Genomic DNA, 20,941 nt, shown 5'->3' on the forward strand with positions numbered 1-20,941 from the left:
TAAGATTAAAATTTAAAACGGAGGCCATTAGATCATGATTCAGTTGTAGGTGTTACAAAGAACTGAATGAAAGGGTATGCACGGTTAAACTGAAACCGGCGGTCTTCTTTTCTTTTTCACAAAGCATTGAGAAGCATCTGTCACTGAAAACTAGATTGCAATGGCTAAACTTCTTGGTTTTCTCACTTCTCAGGATATGGTGCCTCCAAAAGATCCCTAGATGATTCCAATGACCAATTTTGGCTGCCACTCGGTGCACTTTCTGAAACGAGCCGATGCCAAGAAATACATTGCATGGGTGGGTTGCCTTTTCCGGTTAGCAAGCTTTATATCATGAAGAAACTACTGAATCCTTACCGGCTTCTCACTGTTTGTTTAAACAGGGCTTAGTGGAGGAATTGGCAAGCTGAACTTGAAAGAATTGGCTCCACTTGATATCCTCAAAATGCAAACGGAGAAAGATTTGGGCGAAGAAAGACGCCCTTAATTGGCAAATTTTGCACTTGTTTGCCACCTATGAAATGACACCCTTCAACCCAAAACCATGCCCATGTTGCCTTTTCTTTCATTTCTCTCCAAACTACCGTTCCTGATCCAAGCTCCCTATACAAACAAATGGCACCCTCACTGCCCACACATTTAGAATTGCCCCAACTACTCTGCCCACCTAAAAGCTTTATCCCCATTTCCATTGGCACCTTTTGGATTAAGCCCCATCTATCCCCATCTTTCAGCTCCCATATACATGCCTCTCCTACACTCGTCCCACCCACATGCGTCAAGCCACCATTGTGGCACAACAGCGACACAAATTCGAGCTTGTCTGCCATCGGAACTCCAATTCCTCGCCATGTGTTGGCACTGATCTCAAACCCCATTATGCTGTAGGCCCTGGCTGAAGTCATCCAATACATCACCCCATTTGAGTAGACACTCTCATTTGGTGTCCAAACCGTTAGTCTAACTGCAAATTCCATCGGCACAAACCCCGTTACGTGCCATGTGTCATCCACCGAGTCATACATATCCAAATTGGATTCTTATGTGGCACCACCATGTGGCACTTTAGACATCCCGCCTGCCACGTAAACTCTAAAGTGTGGGTTTGGACGATCTTGGCCCGAGTCTAATGTTATAACGCCAACTGCCGGATTGCTCCTAGTGGTATTCAACATTGGAAGGTACGTAAATTGCCTTGTAAAAGGGTTACATAGTGCTAACCGAAGGACTGTACAATTTGTTGGTCTTACAAGGATGAGGGAACCCATAGATGCAATGGGTCGAACCGGGTCGGGCAAGAAGTCGAATGAGAGCATGTGCCGATTGTCGTTGACCGGATTATGGACATAACCATGTTGGCCACGGTTGCGAGCTGGGAAACCCAAGAACCAAGCTTGGTGGTGGTGCGGCAGTGCGGTGAAGGAGTTAGTCATGGGATAGGTCTCCACACACACGTGCCAATGCCGGCAACCAGACCTGGCACGCGCCAAGGAGTCTGGGGAGAGGAAGGAGAAGATCTTAGCTAGAACATCAAAGGGAAGGTTGCCCCACATTGCTTCTAGCTAAACAAAAAGATGGTGAAATTTTTTGTGAAATGCAAGGCATGGAAGAGAGTATATAGTTGGCAATTATTGAAGGGTAAATTGTTGGACCACATGGCATTGAGTTGCGTGACCAATATCATCTGCCCCACATGTGATTTTGATTTGTTTCCTTTCCTTGTACCTTTTATTCATATTAAAACATAAATTGATGGTTCTTGGAAGTTCCCAAAGGGCAAGAGAAACAGAATAAGCATCTTCTCATATGAACCTTTGTATCATATTAGATTAAAATAAAAAACTACTAATATATTTTTATTGAATAAATTAATTTAAATTAAATATATATATAGATCCAAAATGAAATTATTTTACCTAAATTTGAATACTTATTAAATTACTAATAAATATTTAATCAGTTAAATAGCTTAAACTTGATTTAGATTTTGGGATCCCTATTATTTAAGATAAGATGTTAATTAAACTTTGCTAAAAGAATTTTTATAATAATAAAGTTTTGGTAGTGAGACTAATGATGCTTGATTTCAACTTACAATGGGGGATTGTCTCAGGAAAGGCGGATTAATATACGGCTAATATACGGTATTACCGGATACATTAAAATGTATTTAATAAATTCGGTTTAGCGGTACCTATTATGTTGACAACTAATAATGTTTTAGGTAGAAAATATGAAAAACTATTAAAAAATTTGGTAACCGGTAAACTTTGGTTATCGGTAAGTATCTATCCTTTTTATAAAAGTGTCCATACTTTTAACATATCAAGTAAATTTTACCGGTTTTGTCATAATGAATCTGGTTTTGTCATATTTTTACTTGTTATATTGTAAAGTATCTATCCTTTTTATAAAAGTGTACATACTTATTTCACTGTGAAAATATATTTATTATTATCTTTGGTTAATATTGTTAAATTTAAATTCTAAATAATATTTTATAAAATATCAAAACAATCAAATACTTTTTTGTGTAAATGAAATTATTAAATTAATATTGTAGGTGGAAAACATGAAACACTATTAAAAAAAATTGAAACATAAATTACATAACTTTAAAAAAAGTATATATCATTTTTATAAAAGTGTCCATACTTATAAAAGTAGGTCTAAGTCATGAAGAAATATTAAAAAATTGTGCTACCGGTTCGTGTCGATCCAAATTAAAAATGTGTCGATCCAAAACGATATAACATGTAAAACTATGACAAAACCGGTATAGAAATGATAAAACCGGTAAAGCGCTACCGGATACATTTAAAGTGTCGGTACTTTAATATAAGGATCGACACTTCGTGAATTTAAAAGAGAAGCAATTTTAAATCCTATAAAGTGTCGATACTTTTAAAAAAATGTATCGATCCAAAACGATATACCAGGTAAAAATATGATAAAACCGGTAACAAAATGATAAAACCGGTAAAACGTTACCGGATATATTGAAAGTGTCGATACTTTATATAAGAATCGACACTTTGTGAATTTAAAAGAGAAGCAGTTTTAGCGCCTATAATGTGTCGATACTTTAAAAAAAATATATCGATCCAAAACGATATAACAGGTAAAAATATGATAAAACCAGTATCAAAATGATAAAACCGGTAAAATGATACCGGATATATTGAAAGTGTCGATACTTTCGTAAGTACGTGTAATAAATTATCGACACTTTCAAAGAAATAGGTAATTATCCTTTCGAAAGTATCGACACCTGACATAAAAGTATCGACACTTTTGTATTTGTATCGATTAAATATAAATAACATATCCGATGAAAATATAAGCTAAATATCCTCTGAAAATAGATAGAACGGACGAGTTTTTGAAATCGAAGCGTAATTGTTGCTGCATTTCAGAAGGCGTTTCTAAAGCGAAGTTTGTTTGTTTGTTGCTGCAGTCGAATCGAAAAGTATGTTGTCGAAACCCTAATTTTTTATTATTACAGTAATCGCGATAGGGTTTTTATGTGTTGTTTGGGGTTTTGGAGTAAAGAAGCATTTGGGACCGATTGCAGGTAGAAAGTGATATTCAAGGAAAAATATAAATATCGATACTTTTATTAAATATTATAGGTAGAAAATGATATTATAGGTTGTATAAATGTGCCGACACATTTTGGTGTGGCCATTCAAATTCTTTTGAAGAAAACCGTTTTACCACAAGAGTAATTACCTATATTTGTATATTGAATAAAGTGTATGTAACAAAATAATTTGATTTGCGTAAACTGATATATGAAGGAAAAATGGAGTCAATGGGTTGGAAAATTGTTGGTGGAGCAGATGACTTTGAAATTGAGGCCGAGACTCGAAAGCAACCAAAGGGTGGATATATGTACTTCTAGTAAGTATCAATGTCTTTTTGTTATTATTGTTAAAATGGTAATTGGATTAAAGTATCGATCAACTTTAAATTAATTACAAATTTTAAATATTGACAGTATGGCCGAATGCAAAAGGATGAATGAAGATGGCACACAGAGCGGTTCGGTATGTAAAATGAATTTGACATTGAGTAGTATTTAGTGTTAATGTATTGATTAAGAAACGTTTATTTTTATATTAGGTGACAAAAGATGTGAGGTCCAAATGGAATTCAATGAGTGATGCTGAAAATGAACCTTACATCACACAGTCAAGGAATGATAGTAAAGAATACAAAGAAAGGAGGAAAGCACATGAAAATAAGGTATTCATTAAACTTGTAAATACGTTGATACAAAATATATAAGAACTATAACATTATATATTGTTAAAAAATGTAGGAAGTGTCGACAAGATACAGCATTAAAAGGGTAAATTTATTAATTAAACACCTTAAGGAGAATGGTCAGTTGAATGTGTTGGGAGAAATAGGTTTTGGATCGTTGGTAGGAGTAAAGGATCGACCTATTCGGAGGGAATTGTGTCGATTCTTGATGGCGCAATTTGATGTCAGTCAATGTATTGCTAAATATGGTGATTTTTCATTTCCTCTCGGGATCTCATGTGCTGCAGCCGTATTGGGGGTAGAAAATGAAGGCAAAAGTGTTGTAGAAGTCTGTAAGAGTAAGGACTGGAAAGCACTTGCCTCCAAATATGGTTTGAAGCATAAGGTGACATATGCTGAAATTGAAGAGGAAATAAAAAGTGGATCTTACGTTGGGGATGAGCTGACGGCCAGAGTTTTATTATACCTTGTCGGTATCTTTCTTTGTCCAACGGGTAATACGTCAACGAACAAAGAACACATGAAGCTCATTTGTGATGAAGGCTTGAAGGGTGAATTCAATTGGGCTGAATATATCCATTCGAGATTGATTGAATCAATAATCACCTTTAAAAAGGGTATCCAGAGATACCTCAAAGGGTGCATAGCAATCTTAGAGGTAACTGAGTTGAATAACTTTTTTGTGTTTTTATATAAAAATATAAATTTTATTATAAATGCAGGTTGCACTGTTCGATTTTTGGTCGGGCTGTGAGGCAGTGCCGGCTTATGAAAGAACCGGAGTGGCACGCATCCGTGCATGGGGGAAGGAAGAGGTGGTTAGAGTGATGGTGAAGTTGAAGTTGGATAGAGCGAAGAAGCAAGAAAGGGTAATAAATGTAATTAAATAATATTAAGAATATAATCAATGTCTTAATATTGTAATTTAATTTTGAAGGTTATTGGCAAGGATGTAGAGGAGGCAGTGGAGGCAGAGGAGAAGAAATGAGGGATGGTTGTATTGGGGGATGACAGTGAGTGGGACGACGGTGAGGGAAAACATAGTAACTTCGACATTTTGATGTCTGAATTGGCTGATATCAAAAAAATCCAATTTGAAATCATACAAAGACAATCAAGAGTCGAAGAGAAACTTGATAGAGTCGAAGAGAAACTTGAGAGAGTCGAAGATACACTTGAGAGGCATAAGGGGGTAGTGGAAGGAAAAATAGATGGAGTGGTGAAAGAAGTAGAGGTGTTGAGGGGTGAAGTGGTGAAAGAAGTTGGGGTGTTAAGGGGTGATATTAAGATGGTGACGGGTGAAAAATTTGAGGGAGTGGTGAAGGAGGTTGTGGAATTGAGGAGTGAACTTACGGGGGTGAAGGGGGTGGTTGATAAATACTTGGATGAAGGAGATCAATTGAAGGGTGAAATAAAAGAGATGAAGAGCTATGTAGAAAAAAAATACGATGAACTGAAAAAATATGAAGAAGAAAAGAGGGAGGAGGAAGAAGAAGAGATGGAAGAAATGAGGAGGAAGGAAGTCGATGTCATTTATACACCGGAGAGTGTTATAGCAGCAGATTTGGATTCGGAATGTCCTGCACCCCAGAAGAAGAAGCAGAAGGTAAGTTGAATAAAAGAAAACTTAATTTGATTTTTATTATGTTGTTGTGACAAAAATTTGTATGCAAAATTGTAGGTTGAAAAAACGGATATTCCAAGCGGAATTGATGACATCGAAGCTGCAATTTGTGATTATTTATGGAATAGCGAGTTAGAATCGGAGTAAGTGAAATATATTGCTTTGTGAGTTATATTTAAATATTTCATGACAACATATTAATCCTAATGATTCATACAGGTATTCTGTAATATCAATGAGAAATCAATTCGCTAGTGTATACGACGTTGCAACGTTGAAGCCTACGGAATGGGTTGGCGGTATGGTAAGTAGAAAGTAGAAAATGTTAAAACTTATTTAATATGTTCTGATTGTGTAATTAATTTTGTTAGGTTATTGATTTGCTCGCCTGGACAGTATGCTACGATTCTCAGAAGTCACTCCGGATGATTGGCTACCTTCCATACCACTTAGCGGTGAGTTAAATTAATAAATGGAGATAAGTAGTGTTATAGACGGTAAATTAATAATGTTTATTGCGTAATTGCAGCAGCAGGCGTTGGATGCCAACAGCAAAGAAAGTGTTGAGGGTATTGCTAGCTTCTGGGGTCCCATACTGAATAACTATGTGAAATTCACCGACTGTGAGAAGGTAAGACACCATTCCAATTACAAATGATGTTTTCAGATATAGAATGTTGAATTTTGTCAAATTGGGTGTGAAATTTGTTGCAGATCATGATCACAATAAACTACCATAATTCACATTGGTATCTGTTGGTGTTGGATATGGTAGATCGTGTTGCAACAATATATGATAGTATGTTTACAACTGAAGCAGCTAAACAGAGAGTGAAGGATGCTAAGAGATTAGTATGTATGTATGTATGAAAGGACATTATGTAAATTATAATGCATAATTTTTTGGATCATAACTTCTTCTATTTTAATGCAGATTAAAATATTAGATTCTTATAATAAGAAACGCATTTGGGTTGAATCCTATGGATCTCTAGGAAAGTATCCATTGAAAAATTTCAAATTTGTGGAGCATAAGAAGAATAAGCAATTGAATGGGTATGAGATGTTATCACAAAGAGAAAGCTTAATTTATGCAGTATTCATCATAATTGACATGTGTGGTTTTCAAATTTTATAACAGACATGATTGCGGCATGTATGTGATGATGTGGATGGAATCGATCGGTTCTACAGGGGCAACTGGTGATTTTGTAAGTGGATAGAAAAATTCGTTTGTGGTAAAATTGTTAAAAGTCGTAGATTGAATGTTGTAGTTGACAATACTTAACGTTCTGACAATTTGAATATAGGTTGTTGGAGACTGGGATCGATCGCGAATATTAAACGATCTCGTAAGCCACAATCAAAATGAACGAAGACAGGAGATAACAAAAGTTGCCATATTACATAAGAATAACAAAAGGATGCAATGATGTAAATGTATGGTTAATTTTTTATAAGATTTATAATTTTGTATACGATTTATATTTTTGTATGTGAATATAATTATGAATGAGATGAGAAAAGTTAGCAGTATGTTGTTGTACATGTTTCTTATACACATTAAGGGTCATGTTGATACTTTGAAGTAAAAGGCAAATTTACAATATGGCCAACAGGGTGCAACCATAAAGTGTCGAACCATATATAAAAAGTGTCGATCCCAAAAACATCGAAACCCAAAAGTATAATGTAATATGTAATTTTTCAATCTAACCGGTACAAGTATACTGGTTTTATGAGAGAATATGTCTAAATAATGTGTCGACACTTTTTTAGTTTGTGTCGATATTTTTGGTACAGAATGAATAGAAAACAGGGTGCAACCATAAAGTGTCGATCCATATATAAAAAGTGTCGATCCCAAAAACATCGAAACCCAAAAGTATAATGTAATATGTAATTTTTCAATCTAACCGGTACAAGTATACCGATTTTATGAGAGAATATGTCTAAATAATGTGTCGACACTTTTTTAGTTTGTGTCGATATTTTTTTGTCCAGAATGAATGGAAAACATGGTGCAACCATAAAGTGTCGATCCATATATAAAAAGTGTCGATCCCAAAAACATCGAAACCCAAAAGTATACTGTAATATGTAATTTTTCAATCTAACCGGTACAAATATACCGGTTTTATGAGAGAATATGTCTAAATAATGTGTCGACACTTTTTTAGTTTGTGTCGATAGTTTTTGTCCAGAATGAATGGAAAACAGGGTGCAACCATAAAGTGTCAATCCATATATAAAAAGTGTCGATCCCAAAAACATCGAAACCCAAAAGTATAATGTAATATGTAATTTTTCAATCTAACCGGTACAAGTATACCGGTTTTATGAGAGAATATGTCTAAATAATGTGTCGACACTTTTTTAGTTTGTGTCGATAGTTTTGTCCAGAATGAATGGAAAACAGGGTGCAACCATAAAGTGTCGATCCATATATAAAAAGTGTCGATCCCAAAAACATCGAAACCCAAAAGTATACTGTAATATGTAATTTTTCAATCTAACCGGTACAAGTATACCGGTTTTATGAGAGAATATGTCTAAATAATGTGTCGACACTTTTTTAGTTTGTGTCGATAGTTTTTGTCCAGAATGAATGGAAAACAGGGTGCAACCATAAAGTGTCGATCCATATATAAAAAGTGTCGATCCCAAAAACATCGAAACCCAAAAGTATAATGTAATATGTAATTTTTCAATCTAACCGGTACAAGTATACCGGTTTTATGAGAGAATATGTCTAAATAATGTGTCGAAACTTTTTTAGTTTGTGTCGATAGTTTTGTCCAGAATGAATGGAAAACAGGGTGCAACCATAAAGTGTCGATCCATATATAAAAAGTGTCGATCCCAAAAACATCGAAACCCAAAAGTATAATGTAATATGTAATTTTTCAATCTAACCGGTACAAGTATACCGGTTTTATGAGAGAATATGTCTAAATAATGTGTCGACACTTTTTTAGTTTGTGTCGATATTTTTTGTCCAGAATGAATGGAAAATAGGATGCAACCATAAAGTGTCGATCCATATATAAAAAGTGTCGATCCCAAAAACATCGAAACCCAAAAGTATAATGTAATATGTAATTTTTCAATCTAACCGGTACAAGTATACCGATTTTATGAGAGAATATGTCTAAATAATGTGTCGACACTTTTTTAGTTTGTGTCGATAGTTTTTGTCCAGAATGAATGGAAAACAGGGTGCAACCATAAAGTGTCGATCCATATATAAAAAGTGTCGATCCCAAAAACATCGAAACCCAAAAGTATAATGTAATATGTAATTTTTCAATCTAACCGGTACAAGTATACTGGTTTTATGAGAGAATATGTCTAAATAATGTGTCGACACTTTTTTAGTTTGTGTCGATAGTTTTTGTCCAGAATGAATGGAAAACAGGGTGCAACCATAAAGTGTCGATCCATATATAAAAAGTGTCGATCCCAAAAACATCGAAACCCAAAAGTATAATGTAATATGTAATTTTTCAATCTAACCGGTACAAGTATACCGGTTTTATGAGAGAATATGTCTAAATAATGTGTCGACACTTTTTTAGTTTGTGTCGATATTTTTTGTCCAGAATGAATGGAAAACAGGGTGCAACCATAAAGTGTCGATCCATATATAAAAAGTGTCGATCCCAAAAACATCGAAACCCAAAAGTATAATGTAATATGTAATTTTTCAATCTAACCGGTACAAGTATACCGGTTTTATGAGAGAATATGTCTAAATAATGTGTCGACACTTTTTTAGTTTGTGTCGATATTAATTTAAATATCAAGTGTTTTTCCACCGTTTACTATATATAGTACTCTTAATCGAGAAACCCTAAACATAAAGGCAAGCAGACATAAGATAACTCTTCCTCTTTCTTCTAGCGTTATCATAAGGGACGATCAGATATTCAGGTAAATTTATCGATATTTTATGGGTTTGATTGATTTCTATATTGGAGTTTTTTTCCTGAATGTGTTTGTGTTCCATTGTAATAGCATCCAACCAAAATGGCTCCAAAACGTCAGCGTCAGAAGCGCGGTCTTTCTCAAAGCTCTTCTCAACCACAACCTCCTTCTGTAACAAACGATTCTTCTGAGGAAATCAGGTCCTTCGAAACTTTGAACTTTAGATCCGATATGGAGAAACAAAGATGGCATACGAGTTTTAAAGTAAGGAAGATTCGTCCCGAACGTGTCATTGACCTGGGTTTCTTGTTTGATGATAAATATGCATTTAGTTTTAAATCAACATTTACATCTTGGGGTTGGCTTGAATTCCTTGGTGTAGAACCAAGATATTATCCCAACCTAGTTAGAGTCTTCTACAACAATGCTTCCTTACAGCACGAGCCTAATAAGACTAATATAATAGGAATTAATACACATGTCATGGGGAAGGATATATATATATCTCCAGAAACTATTGCGGAGGGTTTAGGTGTAGCGAATACAGGGGATTCAGATGAAAATGGTGTAGATTGGTCTACAATTAAACGGGTTGCTAGAAATAGCCCAATTCACCTCGATGTAGAGTCGGGAGTGTTTCACAAAATGCTCATATGGTATATCCGGCCTAGTGGGGGAAAACATTCAACGCTTCGAGACAGCGATTATTGGTGGATAGCAAAGTATAAATCCAAAACGGCTCCAAACATTGCAAAACTCATATTTAATACAATTGTATATATGGTCACAAAGGGAGCAACAATTTCAACTACACTACCATATGGATGTGTCATCACCCATCTGTTGAAGAAGAAGGAAGTTGATTTTTCGCATGACGCCCCTGTTCAATTAACCCGCAAGATTGATATGGTATTTATTAAAAAAGCGGGATATGATTTTGTTGAAAAACTCGGTTGGAAGCGTGTCAAGGAGGTCGGATTAGATCAAGAGAGGGAGGAAATGGACCCCGTTGGCCATGAAGAAGAGCAACCAAGTGGAGACGCAATGATGGAAGAAGCTCCAGTTGCAGAGGATGTCACAATTAAGACCGTGATGGAATACATTGTCAATTTTCGGGAGCATATTGATTCCCTTGTGAGTGGAATGCGATCCGATATTTCATCATTGTAACATGAAGTCTCCATGTTGCGTAACGAATTACGTCAACGACATCAAACGAGTTAGGTAATTCATTATCTATGTTTCTTAACATTTACACGTTCTGAATTGTATTTTATTTTCTTTTAACAGATGTGGACAACCAAGCGGTCAATGAAGATGAAGCTGACGATGAAGATGACGATGATGATGACGATGAAGCTGACGATGAAGATGATGACGATGATGATGATGATGATGATGATGATGATCCAAACAAGTATATCGTGTCTGCAACGCCGCCTTCAAGAAAACTTTTAATTTTTGATCTCAATGGTGTCCTTGCCTACATCCCGAGACTGCCTGCAGGTTTTAATTCTATTCTTTGGTATCATTATTTTAACATATAAGCGTAGAACTTTAATCTCATTTTCTTCATGTTGTAGATGTTGTCCTCAGAAGAGGATTATTTGAATTTATGCAATTTTGTGTCGACAATTTTGTTGTTGCCCTTTGGTCTTCAAAGATGAGGTTAGAACATGTTTGAAGCAATTGAATTACTGTAGTCAAAATCGTTAATATACATTTGAATGTTAACATTCAAACTTGATTACAATCTCAGGCATAACGTCGACCGTGTACTTGAGAAACTACCTATATTTTTTGAGCATTTTCTATTCGTGTGGGTAAGATGAATGTCATTACAGTTTGCTGACTTTTCGTTGTCTATGATTCCTACATATTTATGTTCGACTGTTTCTGAACAAGATCAAAAAAAATGCAAAACATACGATTCTGTTACCTACTGTAAAGATCTCAATGATGTTTGGAACGCGTGTCCAGATTTTAACGAGCTAAATACACTTTTGGTCGATGATTCAGCGGAAAAAATGATTTATAATCCGGTAAGTTGCATTTATGCAATATGTTTTTCCAGTTGAACAGGTGTTCAGACATTGATTATTTTAACAACTTATGTGTTTATATAGAAATACAATTACATATGTCCACATACCTTTGACGCTTCTTCCCATTCGAACGACAATGCTCTAGGTATGACACAAATTTATTCATGCTTATGCGAATTTAGTTTATTGTTAGTAAAATTGCACCTCATTAGTTTGATAATTGACATTATTTATGTATGTCCTCAGAAAAAGGCGGAAACATACGAGAGTATTTGGAAAATTTGTTGAAGGCCTCTAATTTTCCGAACTTCGTTAGAAATAACCCTTTTTCATCAGATTAATTTTGTTTGTCGGTACATTATTTGAACATTCTTGTGTATTTATATTTTGGTGTGATTATATTGTGTGTATATTTTCATTAATTATTCCATATTTGCTTCTATGTGTACATATACATTTGAGGATTGTTGAAATATCAATACTAATGTATTTTAAATCTGCTTGCAAATGTATCGAAACACATGACTATAGCATTGTTTTCGATGATATCCACAACAAAGTTTTCACAATTTTTAATATTGTGTCTGTACTTGATGTCCAGAATGGAAGAAAAATGTGTCGACACCATTTAAAAAAGTGTCGATTGAAAAAACATCGAAACCCAGAATTATAATATAATAGATAATTTTGTAATATAACCGGTATAAATATACCAGTTTACTTATAAAATAGGTAAATATAAGCGCTACCTATTACATAACTTACATATTATTAAATTAAAAACAATAAACATATATATTACATATTTATTATTATCTTTGGTTAATATTGTTAAATTTAAATTCTAAATATTATTTTATAAAATATCAAAACAATCAAATAATTTTTTGTGTAAATGAAATTATTAAATTAATATTGTAGGTGGAAAACATGAAACACTATTAAAAAAATTGAAACATAAATTACATAACTTTAAAAGAAGTATCGATCATTTTTATAAAAAGTATGGACACTTTCAATATAATAGGTAAAAATATGATGTAATAGGTAGCGCTTATATAATGTAATAGGTTATCTTTTGAGTGAGTTTTAAGATATTAATTTAATAATTTCATTTGCACAAAAAATTATTTGATTGTTTTGATATTTTATAAAATAATATTTAGAATTTAAATTTAACAATATTAACCAAAGATAATAATAAATATGTAATATATATGTTAAAAAATTGAAACATAAATTACATAACTTTAAAAAAAGTATCGATCCTTTTTATAAAAAGTATGGACACTTTCAACATATTATATTAAAATAGGTAAATTTGCAATACTATCGGTATAAATATACCGGTTTTATGAGCGAATAGGTCTACAACCTATATCGACACTTTTTAATATTGTGTCGGTACTTTATGTCCAGATTGGAAGAAAAATGTGTCGATACATTGTCAAAATGTGTCGACAGTTACACATCGGAACCCAGAATTATAATGTAATAGATAATTTTGTAATATAACCGGTATAAATATACCGGTTTTATGAGCGAATAGGTCTACAACCTATATCGACACTTTCTAATATTGTGTCGGTACTTAATGTCCAGATTAGAAGAAAAATGTGTCGATACCATTTAAAAAAGTGTCGACATTTACACATCGGAACCCAGATTTATAATGTAATAGATAATTTTGTAATATAACCGGTATAAATATACCGGTTTTATGAGCGAACAGGTCTACAACCTATATCGACACTTTCTAATATTGTGTCGGTACTTTATGTCCAGATTGGAAGAAAAATGTGTCGATACCATTTAAAAAAGTGTCGGTAATTTTAAGTAACGCGGTTTTTCTTCCTTCATTCAAAATATTTATATGTACATACAATAGGAGTCATGTTGATACTTACGATATATGGAGATCGTTGTCATTCCATTCCGTCTTCGAAAAAATCAGTTGATGTAGGCTGTGTGCTTGTACTCAAACTGAGCTTGACTTGAGGACATGTTAGTTTGTTATGTCCCTCACCGTTGCAGTACCCACATCGCCTAATTTTCTTCTCGACCTTGTTCTTCGGCACTTCTTTTCGCTTGCGTTGTTTTCGTTGAGGGTCACGAACATTGTTTACTACAATGCTCTGGTCGACTGAATGATTCAAACCAAACGAGTTTTCTAATTCTTCTATTAGTTTTTTCATCTCATCTCTTGCGGTTTTGAAAGACTCGTCTGTCTTTGATGCAATGTAGCATAACCCACTTGACGTTGAACGTAGAGCAGCGAACCTTGCCATTTGCATCACTTCTGGAGACACATTCAAATCAACATAGTTGGGTGCAGAAGCCTTCGCATCATTAGTCCACCTACTTTGAATCAAAGTCCCGAGCAAATATGTGTAGTTCAATTGCTTCAAAATGTGAAGTTGATGGCGACACGGAAGTCCAACGGTCTCGAATTTTTTGCAGGAGCAAATTAGAGTTTTCGTATGAGAATCAAAACTAATTTCAAATTTCCTATTTTTTTCTGCGTACTTTGACAAAATATAATGTTGACATTCATCTGATAAGGACTTAATCTCTGCCTCAATCCGGTACAATGTCTCCCGTATAAGTTCATCTTGGAACACACGAAAAGATTCGCGGGTAAAAATCGCAGCGGTATGGCTTTCAAGGTCGACCAGTTTTGTGATCTGGAAGGGCTTCGTATGGGAACTTAAGTAATCCGCTTTCAACTCGTTCATACACATTCTACTAATTCCATCTTCAATTGCACGAACAACATCTAAATATGTCTTATTGTGTTTCAGTGCAATAGCTAGTGAAGCATTCATAGACTCGCACCTTTGTGTTGAGCGAATATTGGCAAAGAAATGACCGGTTATATATGCTTGTGCCCATAAGTGTCGTGTATTTCCCTTCTCAATCACCCATTGATGCTTTTGGACGTTGAATTCTGAAACAACCGAACGCCATTGAATATCAAATTCCTTGGTTGTCCACCAGGAAGCCATGCATTTTGAGAATGCTGCTGTAAACTTTGGGTCACCAATGTTAGCTTGTGCATTGCGAGAAAGATGCCAAGAACATAATCTGTGCTTAGCATAAGGGATAACAGATTTGATAGCCCTCTGCATTGCCCTATCCCCATCGGTTACAACGGAAATAGGTGATTTATTCATCATGGCTTCTAAAAAATTCTGTAGCACCCACTCAAAAGATTGAGACGTCTCGTCAGCGATTATGGCATTGGCAAACACAATTGTGTTATGGTGATGATTGACACTAACAATAGGCATAATTGGTCGACCATACAAATTATCTTTGTACGTTGTGTCGAACGCAATTACATCACCGAAGCATGTGTAATCCGATCTCGATGTAGAATCCGACCAAATAAGATTATACAATGCCCCCGATTCGTCTACCGAGTATGTCATAAAAAACCCGAGATCATCATGTTTCTTATAATCAAAGTAGGCAATAAGCGCATTCACATCCTCATCGACGATTTCCTTTGCTTTACCTCTTTGAAGTGCATTGTAGAGGTCTTTATCTGTAAATCCAACATTATGATAGCCCCCTGCCTGCTGCGTTAAATAGTTCATTACTTGTGACGTGCCAACACCGACCTCTTTCAATGTTGTTGCCTCATCGATATCAGCCTTACTTACAGCTCTATTAGAACGCATAAATGGTGTCATAGCAGGTGTGCACAATGCATGATTATGTTTCTGATCAGACTTACTTATAACCCACTGATCGTTTGTATTTGTTGCTGTAACTACAACTCTAGCCTTACATCTTGTTCTTGTGACTGGCGTATGAGCACCTTGACGATCAACAGTATTGACTTTTGATACTCGAAACCCTTCTTTGGAACAATAAAATTCTTGTGTCTTCACATTCCCTTCCACGTCAAGCCGTGTTGTTCCCTTACGTGCACTAAACCCATGTTCCCGTGCGAATCCCTTGTAAAAGTGCCAAGCTTGATCACGTGAACAGAAGAGCTGACCAACCAATCTGTCAGATTCATCAACATTATGTACTTCATGGCATTCCTCGGTTGGCTTAACATTGTCTACATCAGTATTATCCATCGTAAAATTTTGTTGTGCAAGTTCAGTGCTCCAGGAGTTGATGGAGATGTAAGCAAAGGTTCAAAAACATGTTTCAGTCGTGCTACTTTCAATAGGATGTGTCATTGGTAGTGGTAGTTAAAGGGTGGGTACAACATTAAATTCGCAGTACATATTTAGGTATGTACAATAACTACAAGTATATATTATCATTAAATTTAGGTATATACAATAACTACATATTTATGTATATACATATTTTGAGTGAGTTTTAAGATATTAATTTAGTAATTATAGGCGTCTAATGATTTATTTTTTACGTTACAGTATATATTATTATTAAATTAAAAACAATAAACATATATATTACATATTTATTATTATCTTTGGTTAATGTTGTTAAATTTAAATTCTAAATATTATTTTATAAAATATCAAAACAATCAAATAATTTTTTTTTGTGTAAATGAAATTATTAAATTAATATTGTAGGTGGAAAACATGAAACACTATTAAAAAAAATTGAAACATAAATTACATAACTTTAAACAAAGTATCGATCCTTTTTATAAAAAGTATGGACACTTTCAATATAATAGGTAAAAATATGATGTAATAGGTAGCGCTTATATAATGTAATAGATATCGTTTGTATAATGTAATAGTTAGTGGTTATATTGTAAAGTATCTATCCTTTTTATAAAAGTGCCTATACTTTTTTCACTGTGGAAAACATTAATTTAAGGTTATCTTTTGAGTGAGTTTTAAGATATTAATTTAGTAATTATAAGCGTCTAATGATTTATTTTTTACGTTACGATATATATTATTATTAAATTAAAAATTCTAAATATTATTTTATAAAATATCAAAACAATCAAATAATTTTTTGTGTAAATGAAATTATTAAATTCATATTGTAGGTGGAAAACATGAAACACTATTAAAAAAATGAAACATAAATTACATAACTTTAAACAAAGTATCGATCCTTTTTATAAAAAAGTATGGACACTTTCAACATATTATAATGTAATAGGTAAATTTACAATGCTATCGGTATAAATATACCGGTTTACTTATAAAATAGGTAAATATAAGCGCTACCTATTACATTATATAAGCACTACCTAGTATGTTATTGTACTTTATAATATTTCTGGTTAAATAATATAACATAACCGGTCTAAATTTTAACCGGTCACTTGTTTAACCGATCACGCCGTATATTAGCCGTTTTTTAGGCACCGCACCGCAGAACTACCCTACAATGGGTGACATCTGTGAAATATGTTTCGGATAAGTAAAGGGAACAAACAATATTTGCAAGTCTACACTTCAACCCAACAAAGTCGGTATGTATCTATCTTAGAATTTCAATTTTTTATATTATTTATTTATTTTATTAATATTATCCACCTTTAAATTAAAATATTATAAAAATAATATTTCAAATAAAATGTAATGTATATAATTAAAATGTTGTCTTGCAGAATATATCAAAAAATTCAAATCAGTTAAATTTTTATAATTGTTTCATTTTATTTTTTTAATAGTATAAAGTGATTATAAGATAATATTTATTCAAAAAAAATTTAATCCATTGATGATGCATACACTTTGCAGACGCAACTATTCGAATTCAAGATTTTTAAAAAAAACGATAATTTCTTTATTATTAAAATCACTTAATAGATTTTTATTTTATTTTATTTTTTTATAAGTAAAATGAATTAATATTAACACACATCCATAATATTGTCTTCTTACTCCTCTCTTGGAACTTAGAGTTTATCCAACATTAATATTGTGTTTATAATTAACACACGTTTACATTTACTAGAGTGTTTTTTCTTTCAACAAAATTTTGGGTGCACATATTTTTCAATTTGGCCTCTGCTACGAGGTCCCCACCACTTGCGAGCCTACCAAATTGCACATTCTACAGACTACAAGCACAAGATGACGGGCATACTTGGTTTTCTTTCAACTTTCTAATATAGTAGAAAAATGTGTGTTAGAGAGTAATCCTTATACCCCAAAAGCACAAAGATCCTTTCCCCACTCGCTGTAAACTCCTTTTTCATCTCTAAACCACTGGTAACACATCAACACAGTCTTCACATTTTCAAACTCTCTTTCTCTCTCTTGTTTCTGTATTCAATTTGCCTTTGTTGGTTTTTTGTTCTTTTTTGAACTCTAGAATCATAGAATGACAAAAGTTCCTGGGTTTTGTTTTTCTGTTTGGGTTGCTAAAACGGATTTGCTTTGTTAGAGCAGTTTTGCCTTTTGGGAATTAAACTTACAAGGAGAAAAGAGGTTGTTTTTTTGTTTGTTGATGTTTATGAAGGCTCAAAATTGAACTTTTAGCTGGCTCTGTAAGTGGGTTTGGTTGTAGAAGATAGAAATTTTGGGAGAAATACTAGAGGTGGGTTTCGATGTATGATTAATTTGATACTTTACATAATTACATGTTAAGATGTTGGATAGAAGCTTGCAAATGTCATTGAATTGCCCATCTTATTACCCAGGCTGCATAATTAGGCAGAGAAACCTTTGTAATAAAAGGTTGAATCCACTTCTTGCTATGCCCCCTTCTTCAGTGATCTTACACACTGATGAAAGTGGGAACTTTCCTGAATCTAGGAAAAACCCTACTTCTTTAAGCAGCTCTGGTGGGTCCTTGCTTACTGCTCCTAATACTGTGGGAATAATTGGAGGCTTATCTGCTGATTCTACTCTAAATTTCTTGAGAAAATTAGTGCATTTCAGCAAAGAGAACGAAGAGAAATGCATACCATTTGTTGTTTGTTCTGATCCGGCGTTGAATAGGGAGCTTTCATCGCTGGAGAAAAGTTCTTCCCTTTGCAGTAGAAATGAACTTTCGCAATTCAATAATACCCGGATTGTCGAAAATCTGCAGAGTAAAAGGGATTTCCTCGAGAAATCAGGAGCTCACTGCATTGTAGTGCCTTGTCATATATCACACTCATGGCATTATGAAGTGTTTAAGGGATGTTCTGTTCATTCCCTTCACATTGGCGAGTGTGTTGCCAGGGAGCTTAAGGAAGCCAAGTTGAAGCCGCTGGAAGCCGGGAGCCCTTTGCGAATAGGAGTACTTGGCACTGATGCAACTCTAAAAGCAGGGTTTTATCAAGAGAAACTGCAGGATGAGGTAAGTGTTCTGCCCTGGGAAGTAAGCTCAATGCATCCATCTAGGGAAAATGTTTGTATATATGTTCTTGTCCTGTTTGAGAAAAGAATGTATACTAGGAGAATTTGAGTTCCAAGTACCAAACTAAAAAACTGATCATAATTGTTCAGTTAAAGAAAAAGAAGAAACATTTTAGCTAGGTAAGAAGATCATTCATGGTTGACCTTATTTGCTTTGAATGCTTTTGATTTTGAAAATATGATTAGACCATCTATAAGGTTCAAAATAAAGACTAACGTTGTATGTTTTTTATGTTCATGACTGAGGCAAGTTGGTCTCTTCAACTGCAACCAAGATTTTCAATATTGATAATTTGGTCATAAATTCAAGTCTTAGTTGTGCATTTTTGTTGGTACGAGAAAAGGATGCCGAGGTAATGGACAGATGATTTCATTATTATACTAGTTATGGACCTTTAAGTCGATAAGACTTTCGGACCCAAAAAATCTTAAACCCATATTATACCAGCTTTGACAATTGTGAGCCCTTATTTGTTACTTCAATATGTGCATGTAGGGGTTTGAGGTTGTGCTGCCAGATAAAGCAACCATGGAACACACTGTAATCCCGGCCATGGATGCTCTAAATAGAAATGACATGGAAGGAGCACGGAATCTACTGAGAATTGCTCTCCAAGTTCTTCTGGTGAGGGCGGTTAACACCGTTATCCTAGCATCCGATGACATGCGCAATCTTTTGCCTCAGAATGATCCACTTCTTAAGAAATGTATTGATCCGATGGATGCGTTGGCCAGGTCGACCATCAAGTGGGCACAGCAAGCTGTGCAGGAAGGTACATAAAAGCAGCTCGATTTGTAGTTTTACGCATACTTAATATTGTGATTTTTTTCCTCTTCTTTTGGTTACAAGTTTTCTTATCATTATTCTTGGGGATTATGTTCTGAAAACGATCCCGATATTGTTCTGCAGTATTTGTGTCTCTTAAGAAGAGAAAGTAGAGAGAAAATTACGAGTAAGAAGTGGTCTTTGTTCAGATTGTTGTGGAAACTAGACATCTTTTCCAACATATTTATGTGGTTTATTTGGTTGCATTTTCTGTTTGATAACAACTTCTGAGCTTTACCTTCATCACAAAACAACTTGCGCCTAAAACAACATATAGATCTGATAAAACATGCATGGATAACATCGTACGATTGTAGTTCATGTTGTCCTTACCGATTTGGATTGATCTCTGCAAACCAGATTTATGTTGACTTCACAGTTTTTGATTTCGGAAATTTTCAAGTCTCAAAATTTCATAAACATGTAAAGAACGTAAGTTACAGATGAACATCATATATGACTGTATGAATGAATTGAAGATCTGGTTATATAAACCAATGAATATCGAAACACAAATCATCATAAATAAACATGTATGTTGCAACTGAGAGAGCATGTTTGGGCCAAAACTTTATTGAAAGAAACAATGATAAAATGGAGCAAACATAGTGACCCATTCTGTTGTTTAAAAGTATTATTAGGTTGGACCATGTCGATCCAAGTTCACAAAATTCTTTAGAATTGGGAGGGTAGCCCGAACACGTCGAGTTGGAAGATAAATTTTATTTTCAAGCCATGAATTTTATTAATGGAGGGGAAGAGTAAGCTACAACATTAAAGAATATATTGTTGCTTTTTTATTTAAAAGAAACCCAGTGCATAATAACTTTTAGAGAGAGAATAGGTCAATAAAAGAGAATCCTATGTGATTCTACGTTATGAATATACTTGCCTTTTCGCACCGCAACTATCTCTCCATTCTAAACTTTTATTCTATTTTTTATTT

The 20,941-nt window shown here is 34.2% G+C and overlaps 3 protein-coding genes across 3 annotated transcripts; 1 reads left to right on the top strand and 2 right to left on the bottom strand.

Moving 5' to 3' along the window:
• Window positions 1-437: 437 nt before the first annotated feature.
• Window positions 438-1,553, bottom strand: LOC120133368. The gene has a single exon (XM_039149965.1). The coding sequence runs from the start codon at window positions 1,023-1,025 to the stop codon at window positions 441-443; it is 585 nt and encodes a 194-aa protein (XP_039005896.1). The 5' UTR covers window positions 1,026-1,553; the 3' UTR covers window positions 438-440.
• Window positions 438-1,584, bottom strand: LOC120133369. Its single transcript, XM_039149967.1, has one exon. The coding sequence runs from the start codon at window positions 1,551-1,553 to the stop codon at window positions 1,041-1,043; it is 513 nt and encodes a 170-aa protein (XP_039005898.1). The 5' UTR covers window positions 1,554-1,584; the 3' UTR covers window positions 438-1,040.
• A 16,467-nt stretch (window positions 1,585-18,051) lies between these two features.
• Window positions 18,052-20,201, top strand: LOC120133367. Its single transcript, XM_039149964.1, has 3 exons — window positions 18,052-19,110; window positions 19,666-19,977; window positions 20,022-20,201. The coding sequence occupies exons 1-2, from the start codon at window positions 18,415-18,417 to the stop codon at window positions 19,948-19,950; spliced, it is 981 nt and encodes a 326-aa protein (XP_039005895.1). The 5' UTR covers window positions 18,052-18,414; the 3' UTR covers window positions 19,951-19,977; window positions 20,022-20,201.
• Window positions 20,202-20,941: the final 740 nt, after the last annotated feature.

The sequence above is a fragment of the Hibiscus syriacus genome, unplaced genomic scaffold (genome assembly GCF_006381635.1).
Source record: "Hibiscus syriacus cultivar Baekdansim isolate YM2019G1 unplaced genomic scaffold, ASM638163v2 tig00110579_pilon, whole genome shotgun sequence".
NCBI classification, from domain to species: domain Eukaryota; kingdom Viridiplantae; phylum Streptophyta; class Magnoliopsida; order Malvales; family Malvaceae; genus Hibiscus; species Hibiscus syriacus.